General features: G+C 33.6%; 1 protein-coding gene across 1 annotated transcript in view; it reads right to left on the bottom strand.

Moving 5' to 3' along the window:
* Window positions 1-20,458, bottom strand: part of LOC149230645 (protein DETOXIFICATION 40-like) — a 144,753-nt gene that overhangs the window by 29,833 nt on the left and 94,462 nt on the right. Inside the window, exons 3-7 of the mRNA XM_089379030.1 lie at window positions 17,081-17,167; window positions 16,885-16,941; window positions 10,604-10,842; window positions 10,364-10,482; window positions 10,156-10,242 (exon numbers count right to left, since the gene is read on the bottom strand). Of these exons, the coding sequence (XP_089235156.1) occupies window positions 10,156-10,242; window positions 10,364-10,482; window positions 10,604-10,842; window positions 16,885-16,941; window positions 17,081-17,167 (589 nt within the window). The remainder of the gene's footprint in view (window positions 1-10,155; window positions 10,243-10,363; window positions 10,483-10,603; window positions 10,843-16,884; window positions 16,942-17,080; window positions 17,168-20,458) is intronic.

Below are 20,458 nucleotides of genomic sequence, written 5' to 3'. Positions count from 1 at the left end.
CAAGAACATCAAGAAGGCCATGAAAAGGGTTGAAAGTAAACTTAACTCACAGCACCCTCAAGCACATAGTGGTAAGGCCTACCTTCCTCACATCCATGGAGTTATTGACAATATTGCAAAGATCCTAAGTAAGAAAGATATAAATACTGGGTTCACAACATTAAGAACAATTAAGAAAACAATGAAATCCATCAAAGACAATATTGATCATCATCAACGTAGAGGATTCTACATAATAGATTGCTCTTATGGTAAAAGTTATATTGGAGAAACAAGACACTACTCGCAAATAAGACTAAAAGAGCATGGAGCTAACATTATGAATGAATGATTGCATTCTTTAGCCCTTGTTGAACACTCCTTGAAGACTAAATATCATGTTTGCTTGAAAAATGTTAGGGTCATTACTAGAGAAGACCACAATGAGATAATATGAATTAGGGAAACCCTTGAGATAATAAACATCCCTATAATATTAATAGGGATGGTGGTAATCAACTATCTTTGATACCACATACTAGTCGCACAACTCCTCAAGTATGCCTCTCTCACTCATATCTTAACCATTGGTGTCTTGGCCTTGATTTCTTAGATAGTAATTGATTAAACAAAATTACCATTCTAGGCTAGCCCTAACCTTATTCATCAACCATTTTTTAATATAATATCAATGTCATAATATAAATATGTGTGTGTGTGTGTTATACATAACAATAACATAATAATACAATATTAATATTGATAGTATTAATATTATTAGTATTAGTATTAGTATTAATAATATTTGGATTGTATTATTAATAATATTTATGTATTATATTTAGATCGTATATTAACATAATAATACAATATTAATATTGATAGTATTAATATTATTAGTATTAGTATTAGTATTAATAATATTTGGATTGTATTATTAATAATATTTGTGTATTATATTTAGATCGTATATTAATATTAATTCTAGTTTTGGTTTATATCTTCATAAATTAAATAATATTATTGTTGACATTAACACTTTCATAAAAATAAAAATAAAAATTAGAATTTTTTTATCAATCGGCCATTCCCTCTCATTGGCCTCTTTATACTTATACATTCTCTTTGCCTCTTCCTCCTTTTGACCATTTTCCCAAAGATGGATCCTCTTTTGGATTTGAAACATCGACAAATTTCAAACATCACTATGGAAAATACATGTTCTTTATCTGCAAACCATATGTTGTCTTTTCTTTCAAAATTTTGAAATCCAACTATGCTACCATGAATATTCATATTATTCCTAGTTCCTTTCTTTCAAGAATCTCCATTATTTCTCTTTCGTACTTTATGGCTTCTTTGTTATTTTTCCCAATGGTGAAATAATATTTTTCTGATATAGATAATATCCCATTTACATCTTCCATAACTAGTAGTTTTGGTCGTTAAACTTCTTAACCCTAAAAACTTCTTTCACCATTACTCCCACTCAAACCGAGAACCCTCCCTTTCTATGAGTTTTATCAACCAACTAAACCTTCGACTCTTATACCAATTATTGGAAATAAAAAACACAGATAAAATCAAAATGGATGTCAAAATAAAAACATAAAATGACACAACACAAAGAAGGCACCAATGTACATGGTTCACCCAATTTGGATACATCCATGGAGAACTAGCTAGTCCTTCCTTTTATTCCATTCAACCAAAAATGAAAGTATTACAACTTACATCACATCCACTGCAATATCCTCTTCTCTCTCCCAAAGTATCCTCTCTCCCACTACAATTCTATGTCAATGATACATTATTATAATACAATACCCTTATTAAAAAAAAGTGCATTTATTTCTAGGGAAAAAAACCCAAAAATAATATCTATTATCAAATCCATGACCTAATGATGAATGGTCAATATTTACTATCAAATTACAATATTTAAAAGGAAAATTCTCCAAAAACAATATCTTCAGGGGTAGTACCTCCAAACCCCCACCAAGGAGAGGCTTCAAATAATTGCCACTAACCCCCCTAGACCCCCCCTCCACAATAGTAGTAGCAGGGAAAGCGCCCCCCCCCCCCCAACACCTCCATGAGGAACCGGGGTCCAAATGTGATAAAAGAAAATACCTCAAAATCGGGAAAATAATTATATTTCACAACAAACATATTTTTCCATTGTTTCCTCATTTCTCTTAGGCTCACCACAAATGATAGGTAACTCTGCCTTTTTAAATTCCCTAGTTATCTTCTTGTAACTAGTTATACCAGCCAAGGACTCCTGGCATGCCTTCTATCTTTCCATCTACACCATTGCATCCTGGAAGTCAGCCTTTTGAGTATCTATCGTTGAATAAATAGTATACACACTTATGTTTACTCCATCCATTGTAGTATACTTCTAGATATTAAAAATGTCCCTATCACCATACTTCATATAAGGGAAGTCATGAAGAAGTTTCCCTGTTTCTCCTCTACGCACCCCCAACATTTCAATAGTATTTTCTTTGGCCCACTTCTTTCTATATTGTTGATTTCTATCCCATATATTCGAATCATAGTTGGGATAAGAACCTTTTTTTAATTAATCTTGTTCACACTGATGGTAGTTTTTCCATGTTGCAATTGCCTATGTATATTGGAAAGACTTTGTGAAGAACTTATACTTCAATTTGCATTGCCACCTCAAGTCATCCTATTACCTCAAGGATAACAAAAACATGTCCATTTTGTTGCTTTAATATTGGACAACAGTCCTTATAATCTCATCATAGGATTATAAAGTTTTAGTTCACCTTTGACAACCTTAACCTTGCTCTAAAAAAGATCAAAGGCATTTAGTCCTCTCATCAGCATCACTCACTCAACTGGTCTACATTATCATTTATGTCCAACTCTTTCACCCATGAGATAACCCATTTCACTATGATACCTCAAATTCTCTTTCATATACCAAGGACAACATTGACCTATTCTTAATATCCTTCCATTTTATTTTAGATAGTGGGTCTCACATCCCTACCATGGGCTTTTATTTTGAAACTCAAAGCATCCTAAAAAGGCTTTCCATTTCTCTAATGGCAAGCACAGAGGCACTATTACCAATAGAATTTCCTTTTCCATGAGCAACCCTAATATATACAACATCCTCAATCACATCCTAAGTGAGTACTTGTATCAACTTTATTTAAGGATATTATTATCTCCATTACACATAAATCATCATATATGGTCACCCCCTAACTTGACATTCTTGGCCATAGGCTTACCTCCCACTCGTACTCACATCAAAAATCAACAAGTTACCATGCATCCATACCATGTAGGTATATCGTTTCATTATAACTTAATGATTCCTAAATAAACAACATTCATAGAAGATAGATTCTTGAAGCAAGTGACTCACCAAGGAAAAAATAAATCAAGCATGACTTTCTTCTTGTGGAGAAAACTCTTTCATCTATACAATTGCTAAAATTCAAGCAACTAGACTTATCCAAGGTCACATAAGGAAACACTATTGTTGCCAAACATAATCTAGTTTTCTCTTTGTTTACTCCAAATGCATATTTGGGGTTTATTTATAGCCCTTTAGGCCTAGTGGTGAACCACAAATTTGATAATTTTATCTCTCCTAAGCCCATCCATGCTATGTATTGAACCTTTACTCTAATACCAATTGTAACATACCAAACCCCTTAATTCCTAATCAACATTGTAACAGTGTCCAAACCTAACCTCCTAAGTCACCTAAAGGGAGTGGGTTTGTCCAAATTGATCTTCCTTAAACCACCTTAAAAATCATTTTTGAGGCCACCATCATCATCTTTTGAATAAGAGCTTTCCAACTATATAAATTTCATCTCATTATGAGCTCTGAACAAAAAAATGTGCCCATTAGAATATTTTCCTAAAGTGTCACATTGACATATGATACCATGCCACTTAATAGGCATGTGGTAGTCCCTTTTCCCATGTTTCGCCCTCATGCATGCCATGTTAACTGCCACATCGACTTGCTTAGATCATTGCGTATCATATTAGCCACATGGTCATCAGGGCAATACACCACTTTGTTAATATTCTTGCTTTCCTTGTTGATCAATCCCAATCTAATCCGATAATGGGCCATCTAATTCCACCACTCCACTTAGTTTTTTCCCACTAAGGTTTCATCCCATCAGGTCGCCAAGACACCAAACAATTATAGAACCCCGCTAATGATGCTTTTTAGACTCAATAGACAGATGTTAACTGGAAGGAATAATCCCTATTAATCAATGGATGTATCGGGATCTGTCAGTATCAAGGGATTGTGATGGGGGTTGCTCAAAGGCATTACCTAGCACTTGACACTCAATCCCAACATTTGGCCACTCAATGCCTTAACATTTGATAGTCTAATATCTTAATATCATGAATTATACAACACCGTTACCTTGAATACCACCTCAACACTACTACGCACATCATCATTTCTCATCATATTTCCACACTAACACATTCTCATCATGCCACAACATTGTGACATGTCATCTCACCACATTAGCATGCCACATTAGCCAAACTTACCAAGATAGCATATCATGTCTAAACCTTATTTGTTTTAATTGGTCTATGGAGGAAACCCAAATATTTGGTGTCTCAACCTCTCAATTCATGACACCCAATAGCTCAATACTTTTCCTACTCAGCGATAAACTATTGTAATTCCTAGACTCCAAAACATGATAGCAAGGCATCGATGCTATGAAATTTGATAATATGAGGAAAATAGTCAATACATGATAAAGAATAGTCAACTAATAGAATGGTTATAGTAACTAACATAGGTATTGATATTTGTCATTGTTGGGGGTTCACAATAGAAGGCGCTCAACATATTCTCGCCCACCAAAGCCTGATATCCTAACAGTTTGATAGTCCACCTTTAGACTTAAGCATCATTCAATTACATCTTGGCCATAACCACCCTATCAGATAATATGACCAGGGGTTGGGGGAAAAGTCTTCAATCTTTAAATTTACAAAACTTTTGATAAGAAATCCTTGAAATTCTAAAGATCATCCCCAAATTTCAGAACATCCTGCTAATCTTTTAAACTAGTTTCAAAGAATTGAAACTAACTCTAATAATATTGTAGAAAAATTTCCCAGATAATTCTAAATTCTAAAAATATTATCCATCCTATGAAGGCATCCAACACTATCTTCAACAAGGCATCATCATGATAGAAAGACACAAAATGACCAATGGCCAATTATCCTCAACTTCTCCCAACTAAATGAGAATTATTCTCATTCCTTTTGGTTACAAACTACACTCATCACACTCTCTGTATCCAAATAATTACACAGAAAGGGGCTAGCATTATGTCTTATCTTTAAAGGAAATAAGGTCTACCCTCTTTAAACGACTTACAAGTCTTCTCATTCAATAGAGATACAATCACAGATGTTCCCCTCCCCCCCGCCACCCCTACCCCCCACAAACTCAAGTCTGGTAACAACGATTAAAACAAAAGAATACAAGAAGAGCCTTAGAGCTCCATTCAACCTTTAGTTACTATTCACAAATCAAAAGTACTTCAAATATATTACAACAAATATCCTTTATGGAATACTTATGCATATAGCATTTATTCATGAAAGTATTCATAACACTTTTAGCTCATCATTTATATTTAACCAAGAAACCATGATGGTTTCTACTTTACTTAATCTTTGCTGGAATCTGAAGAAGGGAGTGCACATTCCACCTCACCATATGCTCAACTACACTACAATCTCTTTTGTAGTTGACCACCCCTGAGTCAAATCCGATGCCTTCAGGGAAAGGTTCTCTTAGGGTGTTGTAGTTTTCATGTCAGGTTAAGCAACATGAAGGCCACTCTTCTACACATACAAGAATCAAGAATTTGCCTTTCTATTTATGAGCTACACGGTCTATTATCTATCATAGAATGGCCTCTTTGGGCTTGCATAGAACAATGGGAGCCCTTCACTAAACCAATTTTCCTTAAACATTTCTCTAAAAAAAATCACTCAAAATTTCCTCCTAGCCCTCTAACTCATGTCGAATGCCTACTTAGTGATTCCCTTGTCCAATTCCATAACTCAAAATCACAACTCCAAAGAGGATGGTTGTGACTCAGAAGGCTTCAATCTCCTTCTATTTAGAGTCACTTTCTTAGTACCCCCATCCCATTCATTTTTTTCCCATGGTTTTTATGGTTCCCTTGCACATACTTTCTCTGGTCTTCTTTCTCTTCTCTTATGCTTTTCATTGTATTCAATCTCTTCTCTCTCTCACATCCCTACAAGTGCTTCCCTAACTAACACATTGCCAGTCGAGAGAAATAGATTCCTTTCCTTGAGATACATGGTCAACCAAAAACCTATAGAAGGGTCATGTAGTTCATACTTCTAGCAAGTTTAGTACCACATAACCCCTAAACACACCCCACCCCCCCCCCCCACCCTCTCCCTCTCTTTCTTCTCATAACTACTGCAAATTTGGTAGTTTAGTTACCCAAATATAGATCTCGACAATTAATTCAAGTAGATATGGAAACTTCCCAAATTCCCCTGATATCTTTTACCCTCAAGCAAGCTTTTATCTTAAGAATTGGGAGCTATGTTGGATACCCCCTTTTTAAGATTTAGTAATATATATTAAATTAAAATGAATATTTACATCAAAAGGATTATGTTAAAGTATCCATGCTATTCATTCGACATTATTAGTCTTAATAACATATTAAAATTTTGGGAATTAAGAATGGGTGTTACACAACCTACTTCCTTTAAAAGAAAAGTAACTTTTCAATGTAAATTCCAAAAAAGATAAGATATATGGGACAACCTTATTTGACTTCTATATTTGCAATTAATCTCTTCTGCCTAGTCCTCCCAAAAAATTATCTTTTTTCACATCAAATATAATTAAATTAATAATATTTCCCAAATATATTTTAATATTAACTTATGTATTTTTAATTAAATATTATGGAGTTCTTGTACAACAAAGAATATAGTCTCCCTATGGAGCTAGTTGTTACCCTCAAAATGTAGATCCATTTTGGAGGTGATCTTTTCAGTAGTAGTTAAAAAATGATTAGTCTTCTAGAAGTAAATTACCTATAGATGTAGATGTGGAATTTGAGAGCATCATTTAATCATCCTCTTCCTTAACATGATCTTTTCTTTCACATGGTTGGAGGATGCTCACATCCTTTAAGGAATGTTTAATGGTTGAGTGCACATGTTTTGAGGTAGTGCTACACATATGGCATAGATTTACCTTTTGGATATATTTTCTACATCTTCTCATGTGTATTTATTCATTGAGCATGCATCTCATGTATCCAAGGAAGCATTGCATATTTGGAGGCATTTCCTACTGTCAGAGCTTCTAGGGAATTCCATGAGGACACAAGGTATTCAAGTAATAAGCAAGCACTTAACATCTAATAGGAGTTGAGTTTTCCATATTTTATTGGCATATGTGTAAATATAGGATGCTAATTAATAAGAGCATATGATATTCGTTAAATCTAATAACCAACTTGAGTCTACTTTGTAGATACCACAAGAAAATGTGGTCATTTGGGTTGTTGTTGTTGTTGTTGTTGTTATTAAAGGAGAGATTTTTTTGGATGATAACACATGGCATATGATTCACATGGTTAGCATTCAAGTATTACCTCACATTTAGAGGTGGACCATCATATTCTTTGGCTATATTAGGTAAAATCTAGATCACCCAAGGAAGGAATCTTACTTCTAAGGATCTTGACAAGGCCTTAATTCGTCAATAAAACATTATCTAAGAGTGCACCACTTCTATGGGCACCCCATTGATATTTTTCTTGATCAAATGGTCAAGGAAGGAGAGTTCCCTAGCTAGAAAAGACATGTGGCATGTATGCATCATTTAAAAACGAGTCATTGGACCTTGAGGCACCTTTTTCACATTTATCAAATCACACAACTCAAGAATAGGGATTGGTTGGTATTTCAGGAAGGGTTAATGAGCCCTTAATAACACCTTGCATATCAAGGGAGCATTTCTTTTAATAATTTCTCTATGTTATTCCAAGTGATAAAAGGAGCGTTTTTTAAGAGCATTCTTTTGAGAGGCTGAAATATGGTGACTAACACATTATCCAAGGCCTAAGAAGACCCTAGAGAGGAATGTTCTCATTGACTTGGTGTTTATGGTTATTTTAGCAAGAGCGGTTGCTAGAGGTTGCCTTGATGAGCACTCTAAGGAGAAGGAAAGACAAGTGGCATAACAAATCCTCTTCAATGGTTAAAGAAGCACATTTCAAAGAAGAACATTTCAAGGAATAAATTTGCAAATAAGGTTGTTAAAGTGGCATCCAAGGCTCATTTAAGGCCCATTTCTAAGCATGGTTTATTATCTTTTAAGAGTTTGTATCTTTAGAGAGAATCCTTATGTATAATTTAAAATTTTGTAGAACAGAAAAGTGGATATATGATTTACTTGTTATTTTTTTAATGGTAGGAGGTTGAGTTAATTTTTTATATAAAGAGAAACTCTTTTATTATTTTGAACATGGTTGGATTTATGAGGAGATCCCCTCCAAGCCTAGTTGAATATTTGTTAGAATAAAGAGTTAACAAGCTTGTAAATGTGAGGTTCATCATTTTTTTTTTGTATTTTCATGGATGTATTTCGTTGCTAATATTACTACTGGGCAATGATATTTTCAAGAAGTGATCTTATGCTTCAACAAGAAGAAACAAGTTTGAGGTGAAACACTCACCATGACTTGTTCAAGGCCCTTTCTTTAAATTTTGCATGACTTCGTGTCATTAGTTATAGAATGTTTATGACAACATGACTATGCTTCTTTCTATCTTGTTTGAACCCTCTTACTTGTTGATTTTGACTCCATAACCCAATTCATAGGAATTTCTCTTAATCCACCATTCCATATTTCTTGTAAATTTTACTATACACTATTTAAAGATTCCACCCTTGTGCCAGAGGAAAATAAACTTAAATAGAGAGGAAAGGATGTTATGCTAATAATGGGAATTCTTTGTGAGTTACCTTTGCACTCATGTTTTAGGGTTTTATCACTTTGATTAAAAATATAATCGTATATACTTTGAAATTAAGAGATTATTTCCCGCAAATAACCACTAGTGAAAATATTGATTTTTGAATTAGATGAAAGTTTTTGAGTGACACGCAACATTAATGATTTTAAAATGATTTACATCTCTTATACTAATAAAAATGAAGTTAAAAAATAAATATCATCTTAATTTTAAATAAATGACATTAAATTAACAAAAATGTAAATGCTCATTAATTAGCAGATAACAATAATTTATTTAATGTTTTAACCATGGAAAATTGGTAACACGTTGATTTAACCTAAGTGAGCTTCATGATCAAATCTTGTAGTCGCCACTATAACACCAAGAGTATAGACACCAATAGCTTATGACTTAGCAAGAGTCAAGATATCACATTGGTGGGGGTTCCTACTCTTCGAGTCTTATCACATGATGTCAAACATGTTCCTTGGAATTGAATCCAAGTGGATGAGAGAACAAGCCCTACTCCTAACCACTTGAACTACCAACCTAGGACAATAAATAATAATAATAGTAATCTAATTTTATGTTTATGGTCAAGCCAAACACCAAATTGGTATATAAAACCCTCTTGTTTGTGTGAGAAGAGACCTCTCTCTACGAGAGCCTACATAAATATATATACTCTACCCCTCAATATTCACTATTAATTTAGAGAAATTGCATTATAGCCTAATCAACAAATAAAATGGTTCCTTGAACACTTCCAAAAGAATGCCGCCACATACTTCTATATGCTTTTTTTCAACCCATGTTGGAATTTGAAAAAACTATTTAAAAAAATGAAATTGATAACTAATTAAGAATGCTCATTTCTAACTTATACAATATTAATAATTAAATAAAATATTATAATCAAATGTTCCGATGTAAAATATTATTTAATAATGCTTTAAATCATATCATATTATTGAAATCTTAAAATAATGATAATTATTTTAATATCGAAAAAATTTATATAAATTATTAAAATAAAAATTACAATATAAAAATGAAAATTATAAAATTTATGTTTATATATAAAACCATAATCCTTACCTCTTTGTCCCAATTTGTTCGATAAGTAATGACTAATAAAATTAAAGTTTGTAAGCATGTTCCTCCTAACATCCCCAACCATATTCCCTGAAATTAAAACAAAAAAACCAATATTAAGTCAAACATAAATAAGTAATAATGCTTTCACAGTTAAACGAAATTTATAATTTCTCTTAACATGTGAAATATATATATCTTTCCAACTGACCTTGACTTCATATCCAAATTTGAAACCCAATATACAACCTGTGGGTATCCCAACAACATAGTAACAACCTACATTAATATATGCTACAAGAGCTTGCCATCCACAACCGACAGCAACACCTGTGGAGTAATACAGAAGGAAAAACACATCTATCATAATGTTGTGTTTTCAATGTATCAAATCTGTGAGTGAACATTAATATATTTTTAACATTAATTAGAAGTGTTTATAAATAAGAACCTGAAAGTACTGGCTGTACACCATTCAGGATAACCGAGACAGCAAGAAAAGGAGAAAGTTCTGCTACTGCATGTGATACTTCCTCTCCCTCTGTAAATGCATAGCTCATAACATTTCGTAACAAAAGAATTGCAATGGCAAAACACACTGATATTAGGAAGGACATCAGGGTAACCATATTCACTGCAAATGCTGCTGCTTTTGGGTTTCTGGCACCAAGTTCATTGCTTACTCTAACACTGCATAAAATACATTTAAAAACTTATTAATAAATGGGTTTTAATGCATTTCATAACATACACAATTATTTATTTGATTGGTATTGAATAATACAAGTGAGTGCATGTTATAAGTGTGCATGGACCAACAAAAATTGAACTTCCATATTTATAATAAATCAGCACGTATGAGCAAGGCCACATGTAGAGAATATGGGTTTCTCATAGGATTGAGGTGCAAGGCCACATGTAGAGAATCTATATGCATTACCAATTAAAGCAATAACCATGTGGTGCATGGCTTGTGCTAGGATTTTCGAGTTGCTTGAGTTGTTTCTTGTAAATATACAGTGATATCATGACTACTCTTTGTGATGATAATGCACGTTCTTTCTTCTTGAATCAAACATGCATTATTTTAATCTTAATGTGTCGAAGTAGTTGGTCTCATAGATGTTTTATAAAGTTGGTTTTAATCGAAGGAGACTCAACTACATGGATTGAACCCGAGACATATATATCTCACTAAAGCAATTGGATCGATAAGATGTTAAGTCATGAAGGGATATATCCATTTTTTGATCTTCAATGATTGGTTATGTAATGGGACAAACTAAAGTCTTTATGTGACTCTTCAAGCATGAAAAAGTAAGATGTTTTTCATAAGCAAGTTAAAGATAAAGGAGAGTGTGTTTCTTTTTATATTAATTTTATTAATAAATTAATATTTTTTTTTGCATGTGGTTCACGAGCACCTTGGTCAGTGAGTGATCGCTACGTCCACGGAAAAATCTGGGCGATAGCTGGGTTAAATCGCCCCTCAGCCTACTGCAAGACCTGACCCCAAGGGCTTCGGGTGGATTCGACCCTGTGACCTCCCAATGGCGAGGCACGGTTTTTTACCAACTGAGCTAACCCTTGGGGCTAATAAATTAATATATTTATTGTTTAATGTTGGAGATCTAATTTATGTAGTTCTTTTAAATCTAATGTTTTTTTTTAAATTATATAATGTATTTTTATTGGTATTATTGGTGAGAAAATATGTCTATCTTTGAATAGTTGTATGAGGTCATCTTATCGAAAGAGATGTAGAAAAGTACTGGAAGTCATATGGAGATTGATTGTGCTCGATTGTCCTTAAAATATAAGAGAGATGATTCCAAGGCATAAAATGACAATCTTAGTAATTTGAATCATTGTCATGGGGTGGTAAACATCTTTGTCCAAACGAATCTGTGATAAGTAGAAAACGAGAGGGACATATCACTAAACATTATCCTATGAAGAGGTAGGGAAAAAGGAGAAGACAAGGTTAACAACATGATGAAGGCTATTTCTACCAATTTAACACTACATGAGGTGATGTATTTGATTTATTGTATAAATAAGTATATAAATTATCATTGTTTTCAATAACATCCCAGTATATCTAATACATTTAGCTGGAAAAATGATTCATTATGGTACAAAGATCACATATATCTTTGTAAAAATTCCCAACTCAAGCAAAAGATTCTTTTGGAATTGCACACCTCCCCTTTAGGAGGGCACTGAGGATTTTTAAAAGCATACCACAGGGTCAAGAAGGAATTTTTTGGGGATGGTATTAAATCTGATATTTAGAAGTTTGCGACGGACTGTTTGGTTTGACAACAAAATAAAATTGAGACAATTAAGACCTCAATTCTATTATGACCTTTAGCCATTCCAAGTTAGCGGTGGGAGGAGGTCTCAATGGATTTTATCAAAGATTTACCCAAGTTTGAAGGAAAGAGTGTCATCATGGTGGTAGTTGATAGACTTACTAAGTATGCACACTTTTTTGTAGTATCTCATACTTTTGAATCCAATACAATTGCTATTGCATTTATGGAAACAATTCAAAATATACATGGAAACCCAAAGATTATTGTGAGTGACAAAGATCCCACTTTCACTAGAAAATTTTAGATGGAATTATTTTATTTTCCTAGCACTCAATTAGCTCATAGCTCATATTATCATCCTCAATCTGACGAGAAAATTGAGATAGTGAACAAATGTTTGGAAGGATATCTTCGTTGCTTTGTATATGATAAACAAACACAATGGGTCAAGTGGTTACCTCTAGCTGAATAGTGGTATAACATTTCGTTCCATGTTGCAGCGAAAATGACCCCATTTATGACACTTTATGGATATCATCCACCATCCATCACATCATATTTAAGAGAAAATTCTAAGGTTCGAGCAATGGAAGATCACATTGAGTATCAACAACAAGTTCTCCAACTCTTAAAGGGTAACCTCACTTTGGCACATAATCGAATGAAACAGCAGGCAAATCAGCGTCGCAGTGAAAGAACTTTTGATATAGGCGACTGGGTATTTTTACAACTACAACCATACAAACAAATGTCCCTCAAGCAAGCTAGGAAGGATAATAAGTTATCACCCAAGTACTATGGTCCTTACAAGGTGTTGCAAAAGATTGGTACTATGGTATACAACTTGGAGCTGCCTACATATTCCCTAGTATACCCAGTTTTCCATGTTTCATGCTTAAAGAAGGTTATTGGTGACAAGCTCTCAGTTCAAATAGTGTTTCTAGAATTCGACAAAGAGGGAAATATCATATTTTATCCTGAAGTAGTCATGGAGACAAGAACCCGACAACTAAGGAATCAATTAATTTCAGAGTATCTCAATAAGTGGAAAAACTCGCCTGTTGAAGATTCCACATGGGAGGATGAAAATTTTATACAGAAGCATCCAGAACTACTCAAGCCTTGAGGAAAACACTTTTTTGAAGGATAGGGGCATGTTAGGTCCCTATAATACTATAGTATCCCCCTTATTTTTATTGTTAGTGTAGTTTTGTATTGTTATTGTTGTGCCCATGTATCCCCATGTTGTTATTTTTGTGCCCCATAGAAGCCCACTATTGTTATTGTTTAGCCCATGTATCCCCCATGTTGTTATTGTTGTGCCCCATAGAAGCCCACTATTTTTATTGTTGTGCCCTTACATTATTATTTTTATGTAGGCTCTGATTATATTTTGTCCCCTTAGACTCTTATATATACCAAGGAGGTCTTATCATTTGTATCATCCAAGAATTATTCATTTATGTATCGTAAAGGAGGTTTCCCCCTCAAAGATGATAACTTTTAATTCGTTGATCCATCTTTTCTTTCGCTTGTGAGTTGGTTGCATAACATTGTTTCATACTATATCCCATGAAACTAAGTATACATAGCTTGAATACGATCTTCATTTTCCTTTGAATCATTTACTATGTCACCTTTAGCTCTTTATCGGAGTTGAATCCACCATTCTGTTATTATCCCCATAAATCCATTAATTAATTGGATCATAATATATCTTGGTGTGAGTGTAACATATTCTGCCTTTTCTACAGTTACCTAATTTATGAGCATATGGAGGGAAAACATGTCTTCTTCTATTAACTAGCATACCAAATTAACTATTGGATGATCAAGCATTATAGAGATTACTTTGTTGGTCGCATTTATTCCTATGGATGTAAAACTTGTATTCTATGAAATAGAAGGCATTGGATATCAAAAGGAATATATTTAGGATCATTTTTTGTTGCCAACATCTGAAGATATCTTTGCTCATATTATGGCTTTAATGGATGTTGCCACTTTTTCATATTAGACACCTCATTTTATTTTCTCTAGAAAACATCTTCACTCTCTCCAAAATCCCATTCAAATTTCTCTTCCTGGGTCTGAAACATGTTTATAGATTCATTCCTTTTATGCTTAGATTATGCTTAACTATCTCTAAAAATATCCTTATGCTCAATCGAAGGACTTCTTTTTATTTTTCTAGATATTTTTTTACTTCATCCAGTCTAATAAGAAATGCATCTAGATGATTTAACCTTACATTTACTTTATTCGAGTTTCTCAATGTTGTAGTGTTTGTTAATGCATGTGACAAAATATCCACCCTATTTTCCAAATCTTTTATCTCTTCTTTCTATGATTATGTTGTTTCTTTTATTTTTAGCAAGTCTTTGTGCAAGTCATATATATTTTGACTAGTTAGCATAGTTTGCAGATTTGATAAATCCAAAAGCTTGCATTCATCTAATACTATCTTAGATATTGGAGAGGACCTAAATAGAAAATATCCCTTCTTGGTTTTCATATCTTTTGAAAACTACCTAAAGGGAACTATAGGTAGGTTTCATCTAAGGATGTATGACTCCTTTGCACCATGAACCTTTTTTATATTCCCTAGCCCTTCCTTAGGATGAGAAATCATGCACAATTGAATAGAGGGGTTAGAGGTTTTCATGGATCTGAATCCTTTGATATTTTTTATCTTCTCTTGACATGTTGGACATTCCATATGCCTCTCTATATGTATGTTTAATCCATGCTCTATGCTAGAAAATGATTATTGATAGGTATGGGCCATTTCCTAGGAAAATGCATATAGTTCAAGAAGTTGTAGAGATAGAGATCTAATTATTACAGATAATGGAATTGGTGTTTTTTTCTTAGACACATGGGTGAGCATTTGGTGTTTAAGATTGGATTATTTGTCTTCCCATGTAGTTGGATATGAAATTCTGGTCCAGTCAAAGGTGAGTGGTTGGGATTGCTTAGACTTATCTTTATCTATACTATGCATTTGTGATGTGGTTTGTAATGTCTTCTTTAAAGGTGGGAGTGTACCATTTCCAAAATGAACAATCACCATAGATTTTAGCTAGATAATGCAAGACTTTATAGACATGTCAAAACTAGTAGGTAGAATATAGGCTTTGAGTAGATCATATATGTATGGGTCATCTAAAGAAACATAATACTTCGAAAATATTGTAGCAAAGTTCAAGCCATCATGAAGAGGGGTGAAAATCCTCTGACTAAAGAATCAAAAAAATTATTATGGATGGTGTCAATTATGCAGAATAAGGAGAATAATGATAAATATGGTCTGACAAGCAAGCTGAGACCGAACTTGATGGCTCCCATATGGGCATATTGGTATTTTTTTTTGTTTTTTCCCAATCTATTATATCTTAGTCAAGGAGATTGATATTTGCACGGTCTTCTAATGGGGAGAAAGAAATGTCTACATAATGGATTTTATTAAAGGGATGAGAAACATAATTCCACCAAATTAGCTTGTAAACATCTATGTTGGGGGGAATCGAAGATAAGACTAGGGAATCGCCTTTAACATCGTAACACATCAATCCTCAGCTTCAAAGACCATAACTCATGCTTCACATCCCACTATCAATTACTTTTCATAGTATTTACTAGCAAATGAAATTGCATGAAGGAATAACAAGATTGACAAAGAATTGCAAAAAACACTGCATGATAGAAATAAGCTATTACATATTATAAACTCAAAGACTTTACCATTGGAGACATAAATTTCCTTGAACTCGACTCTAATACCACTTGCACCTAGGACCACCCAACTACTTGCACCTCAAACTTACACCTGGAAATTTCCAAGAGCTACAGACTAGATCTCATACCTTTTCTTGTGCTTTAGAATATAATCTTCATATTACAAGCATAAGACATTGAACATCAACATTGGCTGGTTTACAATTTAGATTTAATGTTCCATTTTGCTCAATAAATAATTGTCATTAAGTCCTAATAAAATGGTGTTTTCATCTTTGAACTAATTATCCAATTCAATAATTTTAATTTCATTGCGCATATTCTCTTCTATTCATTTCATACTAGATATTTGATTTAATTAATAACATCAAATAAAAAGATAACTTAACATAATGTTTTCATCTTTAAAGTAATTATCAAGCTCAATAAAAATAAGTAATTATCAAGCTCAATAAAAATAATTTGATTGTGCATATTCTCTCCCATTCATTTTAGAGTAATTATCAAGCTCAAAAAAAATAATGTGATTGTGCATATTCTCTCCCATTCATTTCATACTAGATTTTTGATTTAATTAATAATATCAAGTTAAAAGATAACTAAAATTATTGTAAAGATTTGAGGGAAGATTAAGTAGGACTTTCTATGTATTCAAGATTCATAAGAGATAACTGACCTGGCTGCTGCATTGAAGCCAACGGAAACCATGAAGACCCACCCTAAAATTGTCGTACTGCAAACAACATAACATATCAATAAAAATGAGAAGGCACATTCAGTCAAATTTGTAGTATAGTTTATAACAATTCAGGAAATACTTTTTACTGTTCTTGTTAATAAATAAAAAAGGGTCAAATAAGAATAACATATACCATATAGATAACGAGTCTAATGCGATTTCTGCATTTTTTAAGAGCCCTGCCAATAAGACCAATATTTGGAAATACCATGTTTCCAAACTGGCCCATAAAACATAAAATTTAATTAGTAAGTGGAAAGTGAAATTCTAAACCTAACCATTTATGCAATTGCAGAATATAATTATTTTCAAACCATTTACGGAAGTGTATAATAAAAGTAATTTCTACACAGTTACATATAAGTATTTCAAGTTTTTAATGTTTTTAAAATTTTAAGATACATTTTAATATTGAGGTTACCGCTGCATAATTCATTGTAATCTTAACCAAAAAAATTGATTTAAAATCATAAAGGTAAAATAAAAATGAAATATGATAATAAATATGAGTTTCTCTTGATTTGATAATTAAGTAAATTAAGCCATTAAAAAGAATGCAGGGAAGATTTTGGAAGGATAGGAAAATGGTAACTTTCATGGAGTATTAGGGTTATTTTAGAAGGATAGAAAAAGGGTAACTTTCATGGAGTATTAGGGTTTTTTTAATACTGCTGGTTAAGTGAGGAGCAGTTGGACTACTCAGCAAACCCAATGAAGGGTATTGAAATGTTCAACATGGAAGATGACCTACTTTAGAATGAAAGAAAGAGGATTAAGCTTAGTATGATAAGAGGATGGAATTATGAAGTATGTCTCATAATGCACTATATTACTTGAAATCCACTATTATGTGCCTTTTTTCACGAGATGTGACTGTGTTGATGAGCCTAAAGTATGATGATTTCTACATATGTGGCCTTGTGGGATGACTTGTTGTACAAGTGTTCAGGCTAGTGATAGCCTAGGTCCCATATGGTGGATTCTCATGGCAAGTCCTTTTAGTCCCCATTCTCAAGGTGCTTGGTTTTGTTGTTCCATTCGACTATCCATTAGTGGTGGTAACTCCCATCATGTTGGGAATTTATGTCCTGGGTGGATATTCAAGCATTTTGGGATGGATCTGCTAGGACACAAGATTTATGGGAGCCCTAGTTACTTACTTTATGCAATGTAAAATGTGATTGAGCTTTGTAAGGGTTGTCACACCCATGGTTTAGCACACCTATTTTCCCCACATCGACCCTCTCTATTCTTATGTATTTTCCACACTTTGGCCATGATCCCTTGGAGGTGATTTTACTCATGTTCATTCATTTTCATGCTTCCCAAGGTGGTCTCATAGTTTTTTAGGCATATCATATTCTTTGAGTCACATGTGGGCTAGTAGCATCCACTTGGACACCCCTTATAGATACTAGAGAACTCCCCTATTTTTAATTTATTTGAGCCAATTTTCATTACTATAGAAGGTTGACCCACACATGTCAGCGTCTATGGTAGTGGTTGGGGTATTTTCAAGCTGATTTGATGATGTGGATCACACTTAAGTGAAGTTTCACCTCACTAATATGACATGGAACTCACTTAAAGGAACTTTATGATGAAAAGAAAATTTAAAAGTATCCTTTATAGGCTAACTAGATCAAAAAAGAAAGTCATCCACCTAAATATGGATTTATTTCACTTGTAGAAACATTGTCAAACCTGCTCTTTCTAGGGATCAGAAGGGGAGTTGACAAGGAACCTTGCTTGCACTCTAATGAAGCCTCCATGCATTTCAATCAAAATGTTGCACTTCTGAAGCAAATCAACCCTCTTCTAAGTTTGATGTCTCTTTGCTTATTGGGGGTATTATGATTATTTTTTAGACTTGGAAAGTAATTTATGTATTTCATGGAAGTGCCTTAACCTAAGGTACCTCCATGGGTGATCCAAGTGGATATTGGTAGCCACCCACCTCTTCCACTAACTCATTGGTTCTCTATATTCTTAGAAATTTTTCTATGGTTTTTCAGGTCCTAAACTTACAAGGCCATTTTGATGCCCTAAATGATGTTTTATGGCCATTCAGGGGGTAGGGGGTTTCCATGGCACGACTAGGACATATCCAAAAGTTGTAATACTAGGATAGTTCTTTTCAACAAATTGTTTTTCACCCAAATGAACATTGTATGCAAAAGTTGTGCCCCTAAGAAGTTGATGCACCAACTAACCACCTTGAAGTTCGCCAACCTCTTAGTGCTTCATCTTTTAGGTTTAGAGTTTTAGACATTTATGGTTCTTTCTTTATGTTAAAAGGTCATTCTTTTATCCTCTTGTAACATGATTTTGTGAATGTGTGCTGACGCCATCTCTCTCGCTTGATAGATAGCTACCACCATTCTAGCTAGTTTGCATTCTACAATATTTTTTTATTTTATTATTAATAAAAGTTGGATTTTCAATATATTACTATGCTCTCTACTACATTTATCTACATGTGTGTTTCATTTCCTTCCCCTAACTTTAATTTCATTCCTTTTATAATGAATATTAGTGGTATCAAAGCAATATTCTCCTTGTTTCTTAGTGCATGTCCTTAATGAGGTTAGGGTATAGAGAGTTGGGTCTCTAGCTAATTTCACTTGGGAATGATCACTCTCACTAACCCAAGAAATGTCAAATGGAGGAAAAGGGATATATGATGTGAGTAGGAGGTCCTATCAAGTTGTAGCTTAAGGAAGCACTAAGACAATAAAGCAATAAGACAGTGGACAATTTTTCGTAGTTCCTTCAACAATTGCCAATAGCAACTGAGGAACCTCCAATAAGTAGCAATTTCAAAGGTATGATACCCTTCAAGATATAATTTTAATTCGATATCCGCTTGTTTGAAGGCTAAATATATGCAAATGATTTGGATAAATTGTTTAGTGGGATATCACTTTTTCACTTCTGAAAACCCTTCCCCATGTCAAATATTGTTGGTAAGGTTATTAGGAAAGATACAATGAGGAAAAATATGTGATCATTCAAGGAAGGACCTATTTGAGCCACTTTTGTTGATTCCCTTAAGGAGGAATTATCCTTTGTAGGTAACTATAATGACTAGTTCATGATAAGGACAACTATATGGTAAGACAAAGACCAAATAGTCATTAAGTATGCCAATATATTATATTCCATACCTTTCACTCAAAACATGATTTCAGAGACTCTAAGTAATGTTTGGTGCTAAATTATTGTAGTGGCCTACAGAGGAACATCTAAAAAAATATGGATTTCCTTGGAATCTCCTCATTTGGAGACACTTATGGATATCTTGCCAAAATTGAGTAGAAACTAAAGCAAATGAATAAGTAGGAGTTTGGCCCTACAAATCTTCCACAAACAAATCCTAGAAAAGGCAGCCCTAACTTGCAAAATAAGGGACAAAGCAAGGAGAGAGCCTCATGACAACTAGCCTAAGTCATAAGAAAATAAGGGTAAGGGGAAGTTGAAGAAGGATACTGGAAAGTGCTATGAATTCAAA

The sequence above is a fragment of the Pinus tabuliformis genome, chromosome J, assembly GCF_031772625.1.
Source record: "Pinus tabuliformis cultivar Carrire ecotype Pingquan chromosome J, CPIR1, whole genome shotgun sequence".
Taxonomy (NCBI): domain Eukaryota; kingdom Viridiplantae; phylum Streptophyta; class Pinopsida; order Pinales; family Pinaceae; genus Pinus; species Pinus tabuliformis.
This window is presented reverse-complemented; position numbering and strand designations above follow the sequence as displayed.